This window comes from Nymphalis io, chromosome 28 (genome assembly GCF_905147045.1).
Source record: "Nymphalis io chromosome 28, ilAglIoxx1.1, whole genome shotgun sequence".
Lineage (NCBI taxonomy): Eukaryota > Metazoa > Arthropoda > Insecta > Lepidoptera > Nymphalidae > Nymphalis > Nymphalis io.
Genome location: NC_065915.1, coordinates 5,953,741 through 5,975,611, shown reverse-complemented (window position 1 = coordinate 5,975,611; position 21,871 = coordinate 5,953,741). Strand labels below are relative to the sequence as shown.

Sequence of the window (21,871 nt, the reverse complement as noted above, 5' to 3'; positions counted from 1 at the left end):
TCCAACAAAATCCATAAATTAATAAACATAATCGCTAGCAGACCTATTCTCATCAAAAAATAAGTAAAGATAAACACAATACTGGTGGTAGGGCTTTGTGCAAGCTCGTCTGGGTAGGTACCACCCACTCATCAGATATTCTACCGCAAAACAGCAATACTTGTTGTGTTCCGGTTTGAAGGGTGAGTGAGCCAGTGTAATTACAGGCACAAGGGACATAAAATCTTAGTTCCCAAGGTTGGTGGCGCATTGACTATAAGCGATGGTTGACATTTCTTACAATGCCAATGTCTAAGGGCGTTTGGTGACCACTTACCATCAGGTGGCCCATATGCTCGTCCACCTTCCTATTCTATAAAAAAAAACACATAACATTTACATATTCCATGCGATTTGCTAATAGCTCTACTGTATTATGCACTACAAACAGTTCTCGATTGATATTTCTTTATAATATAACACTATTGCAAATTCATTTATTTTTATTTAATATTCACTTGGTGGTAGGGTTATGTGCAAGTCCGTCTGGGTAGGCACCACCCACTCATTATATATTTTACCGCTAAGCAGCAATACATACTATTGTTGACTTCCGGCTTGAAGGATGAGTGTGCCGATGTAACAGGCACAAGGGACATAACATCTTCGTTCACAAGGTTGGTGGCGCATTGGCGATGTAAGGAATGGCTTCTTACATCGCCAATGTAATCAGTGGTGTCTATTTCTGTCATTCTATCATTATGTGTCTAATTCTATCATTATCAAGTTTTGTTATTGTTATGTTGTAACATACAATAAAACATTATATATATTCAATAACAGCCTGTGAATTTCCCACTGCTGGGCTAAGGCCTCCTCTTCCTTTTTGAGGAGAATGTTTGGAGCTTATCCCCCCCGCTGCTCCAGTGCGGGTTGGTGGAATACACATCTGGCAGAATTTCAGTGAAATTAGACACATGCAGGTTTCCTCACGATGTTTTTTTATTGCCTTTACCGTAAAGCACGAGATGAACTATAATCATAAATTAAGCAGATGAAAATTCAGTGGTGCTTGCCCGGGTTTGAACCCACGATCATCGGTTAAGATTCACGCGTTCTTACCACTGGGCCATCTCGGCTTCTTTTATTAAATAATAATAATTATTATTTTTATATATACAGTACATTCAATATATATAATATTTTAAAACAGCTATGTAATAATTTCTTAAAATAAAAAAGTCTATACAACAATTTCAATGTATTTCATACGTTGTGCAACTGCCAATATTGGCGAAGCATATTTCCATATGAAATTGAATTCATGCGAATTCAACAAGTGCGCTTGTTTGAATAAAAATTGTGAACGGAATTACATATTCATAAAATTTCTACGTTAAAATGAAATGTGTTACGGCTGGTACAAATTGTTTTTTGACATTTGTAAATAATGGATTCGAATTTTGAAATTAATTTTAACAACAATCCAATTTTTTTTATAATATAGAAAGGACTATGTGCTACCATGCCATAGCCATTTACAATCTAATGGCGGCATTGTTCATAGACATTGGCGTCGTATAAATATTAACCATTTCTTACATTGTCACCAACAACTTGGGGAACTAACAAGTTGACACAATACAAAATTTCTGTTTGGCGGTCGAATATCTGGTGAGTGGGTGGTACCTACCAAGTCGGACTTGATGATGATGTACAGTAAAAGCCTGTGAACATCCCACTGTTGGCTTCCTCTCCCTTTTTGAGGAGAAGGTTTGGAGCTTATTCCAACACGTTGCTCCAATACGGGTTGGTAGAATACAAATGTAGCAGAATTTTAGTGAAATTAGACACATGCAGGTTTCCTCACGATGTTTTACCTCACCGCAAAGCACGAGATGAATTATAATCACAAATTAAGCACATGAAAATTCAGTGGTGCTTGCTCGGGTTTGAATCCACAATCATCGGTTAAGGTTCACGCGTTCTGACCACAGGGCCATCTCGATTATGATGATTACGATTGTGTTAATGACACTATCAGATAGATCGATTATAAAAACATAGTTAAGCTTTTTTTATAGAATAGGAAGGCGGACGAGGCATATAGGCCACCTGATGGTAAGTGGTCACCAACGCCCTTAGACATTGGCATTATAAGAAATGTTAACCATCGCTTACATAGCCAATGCGCCACCAACCTTGGGAACTAAGATTTTATATCACTTGTGCCTGTGATTACACTGGGTCACTCACCCTTCAAACCGGAACACAACAATATCAAGTACTAAACTGAATGTTTTGCGGTAGAATACCTAATGAGTGATTAGTAAGTAAGTAAAGTAAGATAAGCTTAATATAACGTACGTTCAATATAAACATACGATACCCGTGGTACATCCATCACGTTCGCTCCAGCAAGGCTTGGTATAAGCTAATCGTCCAATAAAATATAGCATACAGCATTGTTAGCGGATATTTAAGCAGTTTAATTTTTTCTATTAATTATTGCTTCTTATTTATTTTATTTATTGAACTTTGTTCTTTAATACATATTTCATTTTGTTATATATCTATCTACATCAAAAAGCTTGAATAGATATTATATCTTCAGAATGTTTAAAATCTATTCATCTTGGATTGTTTGTCAGGGTTTTGGAAGACTTTGCTCAACATTTTTAAGTGGGATACCTATGTCAGTAGCCTGCAATTTTTTTTTTTTATAGAAAAGGAAGGTGGACGAGCATATGGGCCACCTGATGGTAAGTGGTCACCAAACGCCCTTAGACATTGGCATTGTAAGAAATGTCAACCATCGCTTATAGCCAATGCGCCACCAACCTTGGGAACTAAGATTTTATGTCCCTTGTGCCTGTAATTGGCTGATGAAGAACTCTTATCATATCAGTTAATGAGGCTCTCGTATGACAGTTGTGATATTTGACAAAACCATAAAATGTTAACAAGATTAATGTGCGTTTTTTTTATTTTATAGAAAAGGTAGGACGAGCATATGGACCACCTGATGGTAAGTCACCAACGCCCATAGACATTGGCATTGTTAGAAATGTTAACCATCGCTTACATCGCCAATGCGCCACCTAAGATGTTATGTCCCTTGTGCCTGTAATTACACAAATTACTTTGTTTTTTTAATTTGTATATGTTTTTAATAAATAATTAATTAGATTGTAATAATTAAAAAAAATGCCAAATTGTGAGAGCGGTTTAAAGTTACTGTATTATAAAGCGTTATGTGGAGCCGGTGTTGTACAAACAGACGTTTTGTCAACGTCAGAACACGATATTCAGGGCACTATCCATCAAGATCGACGTTTTGACGGCAGCTCTGATATAACCTGACCTGAGAATACGAGTGCATAGCCCGACTGTATAATGGCGTAATAATACTCGGTAGCGATAGATGGCGTTGATTGAATCTATCACATTCCTGAATCGAGCTGTCTAGATTCGCTATTGGGTATATATAGTGTGGAAGTGATTATTTGAATTTAAGAAATACTCTTTATTTGGGCGAACAGTAGAAAGCACGTCCTTTAATTCATTTTAAATTAAACTTGTATAAACTGCCCTCAAAACAAGAAAGGAAGGCGTAATATCATTTCGTAAGTGAGATTTTTAGAATTATTTGATATGAATTTTATTTTATTTTTAGTTTCTGATGACTTTGAACACAAAACCTCAAAGAATATCGCTTGGTGTTGCCAGGTTACATTGAATTTGTTGCTAGCAACATTCTATGTTCATTATAAATGTTGTAAAAACTAGCAATGACAAATCACACGTTGAGATGAAATGTAATATTACACAAAGTGTTTAGTGATTAGTCGAATAAAAATCATACTTAAGGTAGTTAGCTTAGATCAGAATGAAAACCACAGATAAAACTGAATGCTTGCTAAATTAATACATTATGTTAAAAGATATTAACAGAAAAAGATTTATCACATATTAAAAGAATATTTCAATGATATTAAAGCGTTGAGTAAGTATTCATATAAGAGATAAATATATAATTTAATCGAGTATGAGTTTACCAAGTCAGCGGATCCTATCTAAAGACTCTACTTTTGGAATCAGTAGTCACTATACACTCATTTTAATCCTATAAAATGTCGATTCAAACTGCTTGAACTTGCATTTGAATAAAGAATAATTAATAAACGTATATAAAAAAAAACTGGTGAGTGGTATAGGTTTGGATTCCACTACCACTTACCATCAGGTGAAGTGGAGTCATTTGCTTTCCCGGTATATAAAAAATAAAATAAAAAATAGGTCATTATGAAAGCTCGTCACTCTTCAGAAATCTTCTACTATAACTGACCTCGTATCTCACTCGTGAGATGTTGATGGTGCTACGCTATTTTGACGATACACGATCGTTTTCTGCGATGATTTTCAGTCTTTCGAGGTTGTTACAGTATAGCTCTACTGCTATTCATTTGCCAATCAGCTAACTAACTGCTCTGTTTCAGCTTAGATCATGGGAGTGTGTAATTAGGGCTTAAGGCATATAACATTCTAATGCCCATAGGTCCAAGGAAGAGTTAATTCAAGAGTATTGGGTTATATCCACATTTCTTACCGTGGGTATCTTAAGATACTTCTACTTCCATATATATTAAAAAAGTGTTGAATTCGCATTCATTGATTTCCATGCAAGATAAATAATAATTAGATTTTAATCTTTTTTTATAGGTAGGTCGACGAGCTTACAGGCCACCTGATGGTCAGTGGTCACCGACGCCCATAGACATTGGTATTGTAAGAAATGTTAACCATCGCTTACATCGTAGTCTCAAAATAGTAACTAATGAGTTTCTTGTCAGTTCTTCTTAGAACCTACATTCCGAACTGTTGATAAATTTAAGTTTAATGTGATCTTGTACACTTAAAAAAGTATAAATTAAATTGAGCTTGTTCAATGCGCCCAACGAGTATAGGCAATTCATCTCATGGCATAAAATCCCAAACCCCCGACTTTTTAGATTAAATTTAAAAAAAATACATTATACGTTTTTTTCCAGGTCATGCCGAACACAGCTGGCAGCGGGTTCCAGTGGGACAAGCTGTCACCCGCTGAATTCCAACAGCTACAAGAATTAACATCATGTAAGTTAAATACAATATTAATTTAAATGTAGAAACCAGGACCTCTGCGTATCTTGCCACTGGCACTCAATATGTATATAGCATCCAGAATGAAAACCGATTTAAAAAAAAACTTCGAATTGGTCTTTTTAAAAATAGAATACCAAATCATACAAATTGATTTAAATTACTCACTCAATTATTCTTAAAAATTTAAACAACACATTTGAACACGTTCATCAAATCCGCGCCAATAATTAATTAATTTCTTTAACTTTCTGTCCACTAACAAAATGGCGGTTTTATATTAACGAATAGGAATATTTTAACTGCATAATATAGTAATCAATATAATACAGTTCATAATTATAATAAAGACTACGAAATTACTTATTATATTATTGTTTATAATTAAAAATATATATATTAAAACAATTTTTTTTCAAGCAACCAGTCAGTAAATTACTTCGGTGTGTATGTCTGTGAGTGGTACATATATAAGATATATGTTACTTAATTGTATTGAATTAACAACTGTTTATGTATTATGTATATATATATATAAAAGCCGAGATGGCCCAGTGGTTAGAACGCGTGAATCTTAACCGATGATCGTGGGATGAACCCGGGCAAGCACCACTGAATTTTCATGTGCTTAATTTGTGTTTATAATTCATCTCGTGCTTGATGGTGAAGGAAAACATCGTGAGAAAACCTGCATGTGTCTAATTTCATTGAAATTCTGCCACATGTGTATTCTACCAACCCGCATTGGAGCAGCGTGGTGGAATAAGCTCCAAACCTTCTCCTCAAAAAGGGAGAGGAGGCCTTAGCCCAGCTTTGGGACATTCACAGGCTGTTACTGTTATATAAATATAAATAATGCTTACAGTGTAATGTACAATAGAAATTTAAGAAAAATGATAATTAATCACTAATTTACACAATAAATAACTATGTAAATTTGATTAATGACCTTTTTTTTCGAATCAAATCTAAAACAGTACCTCCCGATACCCACCCGACGTAAAACTGCCCATAATGCTAAGTAAGCGTAAGACCCAGAGCGACTGTCAAATCCCCTGTCTCTTAGGCGACAGCCAATCTCGTCCGGTCTCTTGCCATCGACTGAGACCTGGTGGTTCCAAGACGCATATATATATATATCGTAGGCATATTACTTATACATAATACATATATTTATATATATATATATATATATATATATATATATTTATAATTATATGAAGTCCATTATCGTTTTGTTTAATGAAGATTAATTAAAAGCGTGACTTAGATAAGGATAATTAAAGGGATGTAACTGTCTTCACGAAGATAATTAGCAAAAATTTCTAATTAAAATCTAGGCCTTTTTAAACTATTTCGGCTTACTATCTCAATTAATATTAGGTTTATTTAAAACTCTCTGTCATAGATGAAATCAAATTAAATGTATCTTTTTTATTTATATTTCATAGTTTTTAATAGTATAGGTAGACGAGCAAATGGGCCACCTGATGGTAAGTGGTTACCAACGCCCATAGACATTGGCATTATAAGAAATGTTAACTATCGCTTACATCGCCAATGCGCCACCAACTTTGTGAACTAAGATGTTATGTTTCTTGCGCTTGTAATTACACTGACTCACTCATCCTTCAAACCGGAACGTAACAATACCAAGTATTGCTGTTTTGTGGTAGAATATTTGTTGAGTGGGTGGTACCCAAATGAGCTTGCACAAAGCCAAGTTTATATATCTTTATTATTAGGTCCTTACATATGAAATTGGAGTTTTGTACAGGAGGAATGTAAAGTCAATTTTTTTTTGTAAAGAATATTTAATTAATCAAAGTATGCACCGTTATCTACGCTTGCCATCTCATAGGTAGTTCGTTGATCCCTTTACTGAAAAAACCATGGGGGCGAGAATCAATAAACTCTTTGAAGGCGGTTTGGACTGCCGCATCGGAGTTGAATAATTTTCCTAAAATGGAAAAAATGGTAATATATTGGAGCTAGGTCCTGGGAGTACGGTGGATGCCGCCGACATTCCAATTGTAGCTCATCTAACTTAGTGGTTGTTTGTTGTGCAGTGTGTGGTCTTGCGTTGTCGTGAAGCAGCAGTGGCCTAGAGCGATTGACCAATCTCGGTTGTTTAGCAGCTAGTTCTTCCTTCATGGTTTGCAGTTGCTGACAATAGATATCTCCCGTAATCTTTTGGCTAGATTTTAGAAAGCTGTAGTGAATTACACCGGCGCTAGTCCACCAAACACTCACAAGTAACTTTTTCTGAGTCAATTTTCGCTTAGGGCAAGATTTGGCTGGGTCTCCAGGGTTCAGCCATTGCGACGAGTGCTTCCGATTATCGTACAGTATCCACTTTTCATCACAAGTAATGATTCGATTTAAAATCCTTTCATTATTGTGTCGGTTGAGCAAAGTAACACAGCAGTCGAAGCGTGTTTGCAAGTTCGATTCACTCAATTCATGAGGTACCCATCGTTCAAGTTTTTTTACGTTCCCGATTTGTTCAAGTGGATTTATACAGTTTTATCACTTACCCCGAAGCCTGCAGCTATCTCTGAAGTGCTTTGTGTTGGATCCGCTTCCACAATAGCCTTTAATTCTTCATTTTCCACTTTGGTCTTCGGCCGTCCATGGGGTTGGTTCTGAAGGTCGAAATTTCCAGAACGAAAACCGTGCTTTCTTTTGCGACACCAGCGCCGTACACATCATTAATCCTTTGAGGTGTTTCTGCAGCACTGGTGCCACGGTAGAACTCGTACTCGTAAATATTCCGACATTTCATGTTTTTAATTGTGTGGTAATAAGCGACGCCAAAGAAAAAAATAATGAGGAAAAAACAAATGAATGACTGTTTTCAAAACTCAAATGTACCAGCTAAATGAATTTATAAATTTCAATTTGGAATTCTTAACCAAAGAGGAGATATTTCAGATCAAAGTGGTCAGTACGACGAAACGCTGATTTCATATGTAAGGACCTAATATTTATATATCTCAATTTTACTTAGGGTATTTGTTTGTCCTATATATTATTCTAACCGGTATGAAATAATTATATTTACAGTAATTTTGTTCTCAAAATACTAAAAAACAGTCAAAAAAAATCACTTATACAGTTTGGGCGCCAATTCAAAAGGTAATGACATTTTTTTTTCAACAGTTTTATAACTTTGTTCATCAAACTTCGAAGTTCTATCAAAATCGTTTAATCATTTGAGCTGTGAATTAATCTCAGTCGATTTATCCCTGAAATTGAATTCATTTAGATTTTTATTAAAAAAATTACACCTTCATAAATTTCTACGAAGGCGTTTATGGCGAAAGTAAAAACTTTTGTAATAAAAAACAGACGAACCGTTTAATTCCATTCAGTTGCGAAATAAAAAAAATATTATGATAAAAATTAGTAAACATTCTAAGAAAAGAAAATATATATTGTGGTATAGGATATTACAAAACCAATTACTTCTTAGATGATTGCACACCTTGGGAATAGAACAATAGCCTCCAGGGCATTTCAAATAAAAAAAAATAATAATTGTAAAATTTATTTAAAAAAAAACGATGACTCTTTCGCCGGTTCTATCAGTATTGCGACAATCAATAAGCAAGTGTAACTTATATATTTATTAAAGATTTTTGTTATTATTTGTTTTACTGATAATACAAATAAAGCTATGTTAATATGTTAGCTCAAAGCAAAAAGACAAAAGAAGTAAATGCTTAATCAGCGGAACGTAAGTCATTGGTGTCATTCCATGCTTTGGGATCATATGTCCTGGGAAACGATTTGTTAAAAGGAAAAGAACATTCGACTACAGCATAAAGCTCTGTTCGCTCGTGTCAATTTTAATTATCATTAAATATTTTAAAATTCGAATATTATGTCTTTTAAAAAAAGTCACTGTCTTGCTCCCGTAAACTTGTATAGCTCATCAATAGAAAACAAAAAAGAAATGGTTGACAAACACAAGAAAAAAAGGTATCTAAACTGTTTGTCTATTTATATCTAAACCCTTTGAAAGGTTTGGGCGAGTCGCCGGTCGATTGTAAACGGTTTACTCAAGGGAGCTGATTAAGGAATTACTTAGCCAATACATTAGGCACCTTTAGGGAGATATTGCCATATTAAATATATGGGAAGGACCGTCCAATGTGAACAGTAAATTGTTGCTAGCGGTAAATATAATTTACCATTAACGTCACTGTAAGTAATGTCTATTTCTGCGAGAATATTATGACGGCATGTTCACAGTAAAGCCAGTTTTTGTATTGAAAATTCCCCAAGTGAGCTTTAATTAAAAAAAATGGGTTAATATACAAAATATATTAAATTCAAGCTACATAAGATATAATATAACGTTAACTATAAATAAATATAACGTTCGTAACATATAAAATTAAACTTTTATGTATTTTTTTTTACGTCATCAAATATTGCATGCATTGTCAACGCCCGATGTATGTTTGTAATTCTCACATTATGCATACAAAGCTTTACTATACTCAAAACTTGATGAAAAATCCAGTAGCTATTTAATTAGTACGACTTGGTTTGAAATCAGGACCTCGGGGTCTGTGACCTTGTGGGCTACCCACTAACCAAACGAGTTATTTTTATACATATTAATATATATTCCTTATCAAATCCGAATTATATGAAATTAGTTTCCGCCCTCGGCTTCGCCCACGTGCGAAAAGGATTATCTTATGTCGTTTTCTGTATGTCTGACAACGTGTATACAAAATTTCATAATGATCGGTTGAGGTTAGGAAGAAAAAGTGTAACAAATAAACTAATTTGCATTTATAATATTATCAGTAAGAATAGCATATAATGCAGAAATTTCTAGCAATTTTAGCGTTATATACTATATTGCTGATGCGATAAATATAAACAATATGATGCTCTCATTCGTTTGTATATTCGTGATGATGTAGAGTCAACTTTCGCAACGGAAGCTGTATTAACTATTATTAACAATTTTTAAATTAATTAAATTTTTAACAACCGTATTATGTTTTTAATAACAAAATTGCATTATAATGTTAATAAATAATCTTAATTTTTTAGAGTGCCATTTCTATCTCATTACGTAGTCTATGGTCAGCGGTAATTGTGAAAGGCTTGACCTGTAATAAATTAAACTCGCTCCCAAGGGAACTATTGTTATGAATGGCATTTAACCTAAAATTGCTTTTGGTAATATGGTAATATGCTGATTAATATGTATACCTAATATACTTTAAGGTCAAAGGCATGTCTTTGCACACACTTCGCTATATCGATTTAAAAGTTCTTAATAATTTAGAATTGATAAATAAATTTAATTATTAGTTAGATAATTAGGTATAATTCACATCGAACGTGATGCGAAAATTCGACCATTTTATATGCGGAAAAGGAAATGAAAACTAAGAAAACTCTTTGCGCAATACATAAAGTTCATAATTGCATGGAACGTTTCTACCAATAAACGCTCGTGTACGTCGGCATACGATTGCAGACAACTGTGTTCCTATACCCAATGGAATTCCCTACCAGCTCACGTATTCCCCTCCTCTTACAACCCGGGTTCCTTCAAACGAGGCGCGAAGAGGCATCTTGCGGGCCGGCAAGGCGGGGGCGGCTAGTGCAGAACATTCTTCCCGACTGTACTGGCCGTCGTCGCGTTTAGACTCTACTACCATTTACCATCAGCTGGAGTAGTCATTTGCCCTCCCGGCAAATATAAAAAATATATATGAACTTTAAATATTGCGTAGAGAGCTTTACTTCATTTACCATTAAATTCGTTGCGGGGCGTTTGATATGAATCGTTCCATAAACGTACTTGTGTGTGTTCAGAATATTGTGCAGGAATTATAAAAAGGCTAAAGATCCGTTATGTACTAACAAAGCTGGTCACCAACGGCACTGTGCCGCGAAGTAACTTTCGCATATAGATTAATTGCTGTTTGCTATAATACAGCAACGCTGGTCTATCTGACGTCCTCGAAATCATCGAGAAAATGACATACAAAAAAGTTCATGCTCAATGTTAGAAAAATCTATTTCTTGGTCTATTTCGAATCTTTTTTGGTTTCGAATTTCACCACGATTAAAAATAACATAAATAGGTTAACAATATTGTATTTTTCTTTTCAGATTCCAACAGAAAACTTCAAGATGTGCTCAAAGAGTTATCCGAAGTTAAAAAGCAGAATCCGGACGGGGTGAGTTCTAATATTTTTTATCCTAAATTCCGTAAGGACTCGCTACGTATTTCACTCAAGAAATGTTGAAAAGCGACTTAATTTATACGCTTTTATGATGCGTAGGCTCAAGGAACAGGAAGGCTATCAGTTTGGAATTTAGATTCTACCAAAAAGAACCAGCAACTAAATAGTTACTCTTTTAACCAACAAAAAAAAAATACATGTAAAAATCATAAACAATTTAATGTGCTCGATTTGTGTTTATAATTCATCACGTGCTTAACGGTGAAGGAAAACATCGTGAGGAAACCTGCATGTGTCTAATTTCATTGAAATTTTGCCACATGGGTTCACTATCCGCATTGGAGCAGCGTGGTGGAATAGGCTCTAAACCTTCTTATCAAAAAAGGAGAGGAGGCTTAGCCCAGCAGTGGATCATTCAAAGGCTGTTACTGTACTGTGATCCTGTACGACCATCGAGGAAATTAGTGGTGGTAGGGTTTTGTGCAAGCTCGTCTGGGTAGGTACCACTCACTCATCAGATATTCTACCGCAAAACAGCAGTACTTGATATTGTTGTGTTCCGGTTTGAAGGGTGAGTGAGCCAGTGTAATTACAGGCAAGGGATATAACATCTTAGTTCCTAAGTTTGGTGGGGCATTGGCGATGTAAGCGATGGTAAACATTTCTTACAATGCCAATGTCTATGGGCGTTGGTGACCACTTTCCATCAGGTGTTTTTTTTTTTTTTTATAGAATAGGAAGGTGGACGAGCATATGGGCCATCTGATGGTAAGTGGTCACCAAACGCCCTTAGACATTGGCATTGTAAGAAATGTCAACCATCGCTTATAGCTAATGCGCCACCAACCTTGGGAACTAAGATTTTATGTCCCTTGTGCCTGTAATTACACTGGCTCACTCACCCTTCAAACCGGAACACAACAAGTATTGCTGTTTTGCGGTAGAATATCTGATGAGTGGGTGGTACCTACCCAGACGAGCTTGCACAAAGCCCTACCACCAGTAAGTGTCCCATATGCTCGTCCGCCTACCTATTCTATAAATAAAATACTAAATCAATTTGTGCGGATAATGGAATGGAAAGTCTTTTATGTCGATTACATTAGTTTAGGGATTGTACAACACAATCTGCGCCATTACCTTTACAATTGAATGAAGATACTAATTAAGCTTACAAATTATGCATTGATACACGTATTTCAAAATTCTTTTATAAATTTATCAAGAGTTTTATTAGAAACATTTTTTATTTTTATTTAGGTACAAAAACAGAATACAATTAAGATGACGAACGTATACAATTTTAAGCTAGATTACATTCTTAAACATGTGTACACGGCTCATTAAAATAATATTAATATAGTCAGTTGTTATTTATATGAGATGGCCCAGTAGAGCGCGTAAATCTTAACCGATGATCGTGGGTTCAAACCCGGGCAAGCACCACTTAATTTTCATGTGATTAATTTGTGATTATAATTCATCTCGCGCTTGACGGTGAAGTAAAACATCGTGAGGAAACCTGCATGTGTCTAATTTCACTAAAATTCTGCCACATATGTATTCCACCAACCCGCATTGGAGCAGCCTGATGGAATAACCTTCACCTCAAAAAGGGAGAGGAGGCCTTAGCCCAGTAGTGGGACATTGGTATACACTTTAACCATAGCAAATCTCACAACCATCAGCGCGCGTAATTGGCTTAAAATAGCTTGAAAGTTTTTTAATTTATTGTTTTTTTTATTAATATTTTTTGTAACCTTCTTATTATAATTATACATTTTTTGTTTTATAAAGCGTAGTCTTATTGTTTATTAAATTATCGCCTGTAATTTAGGTACCATTTTTCTTTTTGATGTCTATTTTCGTATATTTATGTGTGCATTGTTGGTGTAACAAATAAAATTAAGCACTGTAAATAGAACGTCAATAGTAAATGAAATTATCCGGAAAAGAACCTGAATCACTGACATAGCTTGCAAAAATAGCAGGCTGAAGTTGGCTGGTCACGTAGGTCGTAGGACTGATGGCTGTTGGAGCTGATGAGTCCTGAAGCGGAGATCGGCAAACGCAGCGTAGGGCGCCCTTCAGCCAGGTGGACCGATGACTTTAAGAAGGTGACGGATACTGGCTGGACGCTGAAGGTAAAGGACCGGGAGCTTTGGCTCACCTTGGGAGAGGTCTATGTTCAGCAGTGGATTACGATTGTCTGTTGATTGATTAATTGAAATAGAACGTCTTAATCAAAGGTTTTAAATCCGAGGAACGACTAGGTCCCTAGTCTTAATTAGTGTTTGCTTTTCATCGTTATGTGCAGTGGTGAAAATCTTATCTCCAAAATATCCTTTTATTAGTATTTCTTCAGATTCGTTATAGATATTAAATTAGAAAGTTGTTTCTTGACAGTTGTTGAGGATTCAGGAATATGCCTCAGTATCTCAAGATATCCTACACGCTAAAGTGGTGTGTACAATAAAGTATTTTCTTTTAGGTAAGTTTAATAGTTTTTAGTTATTCTATCAATAAGTAATTATTAAAAGGTATTAAAATTAATTTCAATTAAGGATAAGTGTTAAGATTTATTAGCATCGTAAAGTCCGCAGATACCCTAAGCTCCTACCCAGAGAGGGGCTTTAACGAAGCCCTACCCGTTACCAGACGGAAACTTGCTTTATTGTTCCAATCATATACAGTCATAGTTTGTACAACGTCTATTAACCCTCGACTTGGAACTTATTGTACTTGGAGCTATAATCATGGAAGCCCAAATTTTGACAAGTTCGGAAACTATCAAAGTAAAGTTGTTTTAGTCTGAGGTCTGTAAATTTGTTAATATCCTGTGTTATTATTTCGGTACGGCGGCAAATGTTCGTAAGAAGATAAAAAAATGATCTTTAAATGTAGACGGGCTTTTTTACACCATCGATAGGCGGCATAAAAATAAGAGACATTATATTCTTTTTTAATTTTAATTATCTGTTCTGTTTTGTATTCATAATAATATTTATACTTTTAAACGTAATAGTGTAATGCATTTTTGGTCCGTAACATTCGTAACAGCCTGTGAATGTCCCACTGCTGGGCTAAAGGTCTCCTCTCCCTTTTTGAGGAGAAGGTTTGAAGCTTATTCCATCACGCTGCTCCAGTGCAGGTTGGTGGAATACACATGTGGCAGAATTTCAGTGGAATTATACACATGCAGGTTTCCTTACGATGTTTTCCTTCACCGGACAGGACGAGATGAATTATAATCACAAATTAAGTACATGAAAATTCAGTCGTGCTTGCCCAGGCTCGAACCCACGATTATCGGTTAAGATTTACGCGTTCTTACCACTGGGCTATTTTTTTCTGAGTGTCATTATTCTTAAAGTGGCTTTCCACGGTGCGTGAGATTACGGACGGACGCGGACCAGCCCGCGCCGAGTTACCGCCGCGATTCGGTAACTTCAAAGGTCCGGTGCAAATATAACCACAAGAGCCGCAGCTGCGAATATGTTGAAATGAGTATGAAAAACCAATAAAATAAATCATATAGGCCAGAGTTTGACCATTGATTGACCAACTTGCCTGATGTAAACAATCAACACGCTCTAGGATGTAGTACACATTTGTCACGTACAGCGCCTAAAAGCACGTAGCCGCGAAGTCGCCGCCGCGAGTCAGCTCTGCACGTACCACCTAAATTAATCTAATAGATCAGCATTTTAGCACTATATATTAGGATAGAAAAATTATATGAATCATTCAATATGCGATCCAGTAACCATCAGTATTGTGTCTTAGGATTAAGTTATATGTAATATCTAGTAATTAATTAAAGTGTTAATAGAAACTTTGGTTTTTCTTAAATCCTCCGGCTATCGTAAACGTAATTCACGTTATAAATGTATAATATATAAATATATGTACGTATTACGATTTAAACGTTTTTAAGTAGAACCTTATTCTACACGTGTGAATCCGGGACGGGTTGCTAGTTATGTATATTTTAAATTAGATTTTGATATAACAGTTCGAGTTCTACTCAAACCAGAACTAATTCCAATTTGATTTTATAACTAAAATGAGAAAAGTTTTTTCATAGAACTCCGCAATTTTCAGGGTTGCCATATTTATTATTTGATGTTTTATTTTTTTACTAGAATATAATATATAAAATATGTTTAGAAGATCGGAATTACTATTCAAACGTGAAATGCTGCTAACTCTACTCATTCCACATTTTTAATATTTATTATATGTAAAAAATATATATTTTATTATTTATACTTAAAACACTGTCTTTTGTGAAGGCTTTGAGCTCCCATAACGCTACATCAAGCTGGCTTGGTGGACACATGTGATCGAATTTCCGACACATGCTGTTTTCTTCACGATGTTTTTCATGACAACTCAATCTAGGTTTGAATTGCAATTGTTCGAAACATTTGACAATATAAATACTATTCATATAAATATAGTATAAGATTATATATATATAATTAAATAAAACCGTGTGGTTTCGAAAAGACGAGCAGCTCTACCCTAAGAAAAGATAAACTACAACTAAGATAGGATACTTAACCCATGGGTGTCGTAAAAGCCGACGAGGGGAATTTACCAACTCAGGGAAAAAGCGCATCTATTCGTGCCATCGACAATTTAACCCGTATCTGTCCATGTCGGTTTCGTCCCAATGAAAAAAATACCCTTTTCAAGCTCTAATCTGTCTTTAATAAATATAATATCTAAATATTATTAAAATATAGGTCGTTGGTCTTAAGTGGTACGAAAGTAACCCACAACAAAAAGCTCTTCCAAGTGTTCCATTAGTATTATCAACGTACAAAATGTTTTTGATTAATTTAATACCTCTAAAGATGGCCTAGTGGTTAGAACGCGTGAATCTTAACCGATGATCGTGGTTTTTGGTGGAACTTATGCCACATGTGTATTCTACCAACCCGCATTGGAGCAGCGTGGTGGAATAAGCTCCAAACCTTTTCCTCAAAATGAAGAGGAGGCCTTAGCCCAGCAGTGGGTCATTAACAGACTGTTACTGTAATTATTATAAAACAATTTCCCGTGCTATCTGTCTGTTCGAACGCGATAAATTCAAAAATTATCGCAAGGATTTTCATGTGGTTTTCACCATTAGATGGAGTGGTTCATGAGGAAGGCTTGCGTGTATAATTCATTAATGTTTTGTGTAATATGACTATGATTATTGAAAAAAATCATGCCAACATAACTGGGAGCTTTACAGGCGTCATGTAAACCAATCAAGTAAATATTATGATACAAACGTTATATGTAGATTATTCTACCCGTTCGAGGCCGTGTAAATTTTTGAGTATAAATCAAATAAAAATAAAACTTTTGATTTCATAGTGATATTAATGAAAGTAACCCGTACGTTGTCCCGAAGCGAAATGTTAAATATTCCCAACGCGATCCCTGTACAGATCTAAAGTCTATCACGAAACGATTATGCTAAATGTATACTCTTGTATTCATGGCTTCCAGTATAAGCTATTGATTCGTTGGAGTTCTCGAAAGAGGAAAAACATTTTGGTCTAATAACGTGATGAGGATGTACAATCTTTCTGTTCCTGAATTAATATTAACTGTATTAAGTAATATTATAAATGCGGAGAGCCGAGATGGCCCAGCGGTTAGAATGCGTGAATCTTAACCGATGATCTTGGGTTCAAGTGCGGGCAAGCATCATTGAATTTTCGTGTGGTTAATTTGTATTTATAATTAATGTCGTGAAGGAAAACTGCATATGTCAAATTCACTGAAATTCTGCCATTTGTGTATTCAACCAACCCACATTCGAGCAGCGTGGTGGAATAAGCTGCAAACCTCCTCAAAAAAGAGTAGAGGTCTTAGCCCAGCAATGGGACATTCACAGGCTGTTACAGCTGTTACTGCTACTGCATAAATGCGGAAGCCATTTTGGTGATCTATTTGTTACGCTTTCAGTTCTTAACTACTAACCCGATAATACATCACACGTGTTATCGCTTCATTACTTAGCAATATTGTAAAATGTTTAGATGTTAGCATTTTTAACGATAGCAATTGTAAGTTTAAAACGATCAAGTCACGCTGAAAACCAAAGTAAAGTGCTTGAGTTCTTTTATTGAGTTAATATTTCAAAACTATTTATTGTTTTGATGTTCAAACATATTAGCGCTCCGTACACAACAGGGGCTAACTTAGACTTCTAGCGTCAGACGAGTAAGCGTAAGATTTCGAGCGTCAGATGTCGTGGACTCAATACACGGTAGGGGCTTACTGAGGCTGAGAGCTTACCTGTTTACACATTTTTTTGCAGTAATATTTAATAACTATTGACATTGCTATGTTAAATATATAATAAATAAATAATTTCTGCCTTGTTACCATGTAATCAGGTCATCCAAATATTATCGCCATTTTTATTTTGCGATACACTGCTCGCGTATTTTATCGATTTTCACTCAATTTTTTACACCCCATTACTCCGGACCCCATATCCCTAAATCGGTTGACTGCGTGTGTTAATGTTTAGAAGTAGCTTCAGTTATGTCAAATTTAATCCATTTCTATTTTTTTATAGAATAGGAAGGCGGGCGAGCACAGATTGAAGAGAACCTGATTGTAAGTACCATCAGGTGGCCCTTATGCTCGTCCGCCTTGAAAAAGATGAAACTTTAATGCACATATACATATATACACCCTTAGAACCGAAACATATCAATACTAAGTATTGCTATTTGCGTAAAATATGAGCCAAGTAAAATCTCCACAACGGAATATAAGACTAATTTTGCATCTATCAGGTATTATATTCCCTTCCTTGGGGTTAAAGTTTGCTTAATATGATATCAAATTTCATCAAAATCGGTTCAGTGGCTTAGCCGTGAAAGACGTACAGACTATCAAGAACCACACAATTCTGAATTACTACAAAATATCACCGAGTATCGTTTGTGAATGACTCCACGGATCGGGTTCACAAACAAACGAACCTCGGGTCGGATTACATTTGTTCTGAATCCCTTGCGGTGTTATTTCGCGTTCCGTTATTGCGACTAGAGTCTCGGCTTACTGAATTGTTCCTCAGCGATTAGATCCTTAGTCTTTCTATCAACATTGAGAATGTTGCCAGATGAGAAATATAAGAAAGGTAATCGAATTTGTGATATTTAAACATATGAACGAGTTTATCATAATAAAAATTATAGATTTTATTATAATATAGGTAAGCCGAGATAGCTCAGTGATTCAAACACGTGAATCTTAACCGATAATAGTGGGTTCAAAGCCGGTCAACCATCACTGAATTTTCAGGTCCTTAATTTGTGTTTATAACTCTTCTCTTGCTTGGCAATGAGGAAAAACTTCGTTAGGAAACCTGCATGTGTCAAATTTCACTTACATCCTGCCACATGTGTATTCCACCATTGCAAGTGGGAAAAGCTCAATAAGCTAAACAACAGAATGTTCGATCTTCAAAACAAAAACATTTACAGTTACTGTTACTTACTTATATATATATTGCTAGTGTCCCCCCCGTGGGTTCCCGCGCAGTTGTGGAAGGGGAGTCAGATGTAACCCTATATCGTTCTATGTATCCATTACAATATTTATGCAAAATTTCATGATGATCGCTGTAGTAGTTAAGTACTAAAAGTTTACCAAACAAACAAACTCATTTTCGCATTTATATTATTAGTAAGCCTGTATATCTAGTAACCTATAGTGGAGAAGGGCTATGCTATGCGAACGTAAATAAGAAGGGACTTTGGCCATGATTGGGAACTTTTTTTTTAACTTTACACGAACGAATACAAGTCGGTGGTCTTCTCGCCACTGAATCTAGAATTATATGCAAATCCTAGATACATAACGTTTAAATATCGAATGAAAAAAATTAACATAACTTTTTAAATATCGAATGAAAAAAGGAACAAAGAAAAGTTCTCATTTCTAAGTCACTTCTTCATCAGCTTAATAAAACAATGAAAAAAAAAATTCATTCGATTTTTAAAATTATTCATAAATGCAACTCGTTACGGCCTGGGGCTTCTTTTTTATAGGCTCTGTCAGGATATAACCTTAAGAGAACTTTATTAAAATTTCACACAAGCTTTTTTTATAATGGAATGTTCATTGAATTTTATCCCAATTTTTTCGATACTGATAAAAGCTTACGTATCAAATTGAAATATACACGATTCCATTGATTGTTTGTAATTAAATTACAAATATATAATCATTGTTTTAAAAAAATTAAAAATAGTTACTGTACAAATCGTGACCGCGTGATTGTGGCAAGAACTCCAACAGAATTTCCCATTTAAATCACAATTCCGATCCTCTGGGTGAAAAATGAACCAGCCCTCCTGTCACCAGTAGAGTCAATCAGATGTTTATATTTTTAATGACGATAATTTGCACAATCACTCCAAGGTCCAAGCGTTTCAGCTGCAAACTGAATAATACTTTAGAATAAGAGATGAATATTTACGTTTGTAATTACAAATTAATTATAATGTACATAATAACTCTGCAAACGCGTACCGAATGCTTCTGATGTAATGTTAACGAAATTACAAGACACGAATGCGTTTGAGTCAGGGCTTTAACATTGTGTGTCAAATCCGTAACATTCAGCGCGTATTCTATAGAAAAATAAAATATTATCTTTTATTATCTCATTAGCCTTAAATTAAAAGGTATTTCACACGGTAGGGCTTTGTGCAAACCCTTTGTCTCGGTAAGTACCACCCATCTACAACCAAACGGCAATTATACCTTGCAATTGTTACAATAACGCGTCACACAATAATTTAAAACAGTACACCAGATGAATAGGGCACCAATGAAGATTCCACTGCTGGGCTAAGGCCTCGTCTCCTTGAGAAGGTTTGGAAATTACTCCACAACGCTGCTCTAAAGAGGGTTATACACGACGTGGACTACGACGTATATTCATTCACATAATAATTAAGACTTAATTTACCGTCAGCTTAACTTTAAAGTTACTAACAGCTTTTTATGTAGATTCTAGAGTAACACAGATAAGAAATAACCCGTTGCTAATGTTCTGTGTCATTAAACACGCACTGCTTTTTATATAATGGTTTCATAAATAGCATCCCCATCCCATTCAAACTTAACCTATTACGTCATGAAGATATCTATTACACGTCAGTTCAATGACGTCATAGTAAGTCTCGTATAGTCGTTGGATTTTGAACCTTATTGCTCAGGTTTTGAGATTGAATTTATATAGGCTATTAATGATGAGGCTGATTTTATGTATTGGAAATGACATGTGCGTAAAGTGTTAAAATTAAATAATTTAATAACGTAATAGTTTTATAGTATTTTTATCTTGATATTTATAATTAATTTATAATATATGCAATATTTACTGTTTGTTTTTCAAATTGGGACTAAATGGAAACCTAACAATCAAAAAAATAATTTCCCAAATCGGTCTTATATTATATATACAGCATTCATAGTGAAAATGATTTAAAAAAAAAACTTGAATTGTTCTTTTTAAAAATAGAACGCCAATAAATACAAATTGAGGCAAATTACTCACTCAATTACGCTTAAAAATCCCAAATAACACGTTTAAACACATTCAACAAATCACGAGTCGCGCCAATAATTAATTACTTTAACTTTCAGCCCACTAACAAAATGGCGGTTTCGAATTCTTGCGTATTTTTTTTTTAACAACGCTGTTGGATCAAGGAATCTCTTAGCCATGAAATGAATTGTGACAAATGTACGAAAAATAAATATTGTATAGACCAATGTCACTTGTATTGAATTCTCTGTTTAAAGGTTAACATATAAAATAGAACCTATAACTACACTTCATATGCAAACGTAGTATTTCCTGCATTGTAATAAGGTTACATTTCCTATAACAGATTTTAATTTACATGAATTATTTAATACCAAATATTCGTTCAATTGGAATACGGTTCAGTTTCAAATGAACGTCTGTAGAACTATCCATGTCAGTAATGACGTAGGTGAAGGGCGGATGTGACGTCACGGTTCCAATATTGATATTGAGTACTGGATAAATATAGAATTGTTACATAAATATCATTTTATACAGCTTGTTATGGACTGTTTTGCGATTTTATACAGAGTGATGCAAATAACGTAGGTTATATTTAGATAATAATAATAATATCCTGGGACATTATTCACACACGGCCATCTGATCCCAAATTAAGCAGAGCTTGTACCGTGGAAACCAGACAACTAATATACTACATATACCATTTTTCTTTTGTAAATACATACTTATATAGATAATTACACCCAGACTCAGGACAAACAGACATGTTCATGCACACAAATCAATCTGCCTAGGTATGTCCTGGGCCCACCCAGGTTTCAAGGGAAAGGCAAGCATCCACCGACCACGCCAACCGGCTCGTCGAAATCAAATTTATAAATCTGAAATACTTTAGGAATCTAAAATATATAAATCTAACTTATGATATCTATGTGTGTAC

General features: G+C 35.0%; 1 protein-coding gene across 1 annotated transcript in view; it reads left to right on the top strand.

Moving 5' to 3' along the window:
- The window catches only part of LOC126779176 (diacylglycerol kinase 1), a 127,493-nt gene that overhangs the window by 55,271 nt on the left and 50,351 nt on the right, over window positions 1-21,871 (top strand). The window contains exons 2-3 of the mRNA XM_050503070.1: window positions 5,031-5,115; window positions 11,272-11,339. Of these exons, the coding sequence (XP_050359027.1) occupies window positions 5,034-5,115; window positions 11,272-11,339 (150 nt within the window). The 5' untranslated portion in view covers window positions 5,031-5,033. The remainder of the gene's footprint in view (window positions 1-5,030; window positions 5,116-11,271; window positions 11,340-21,871) is intronic.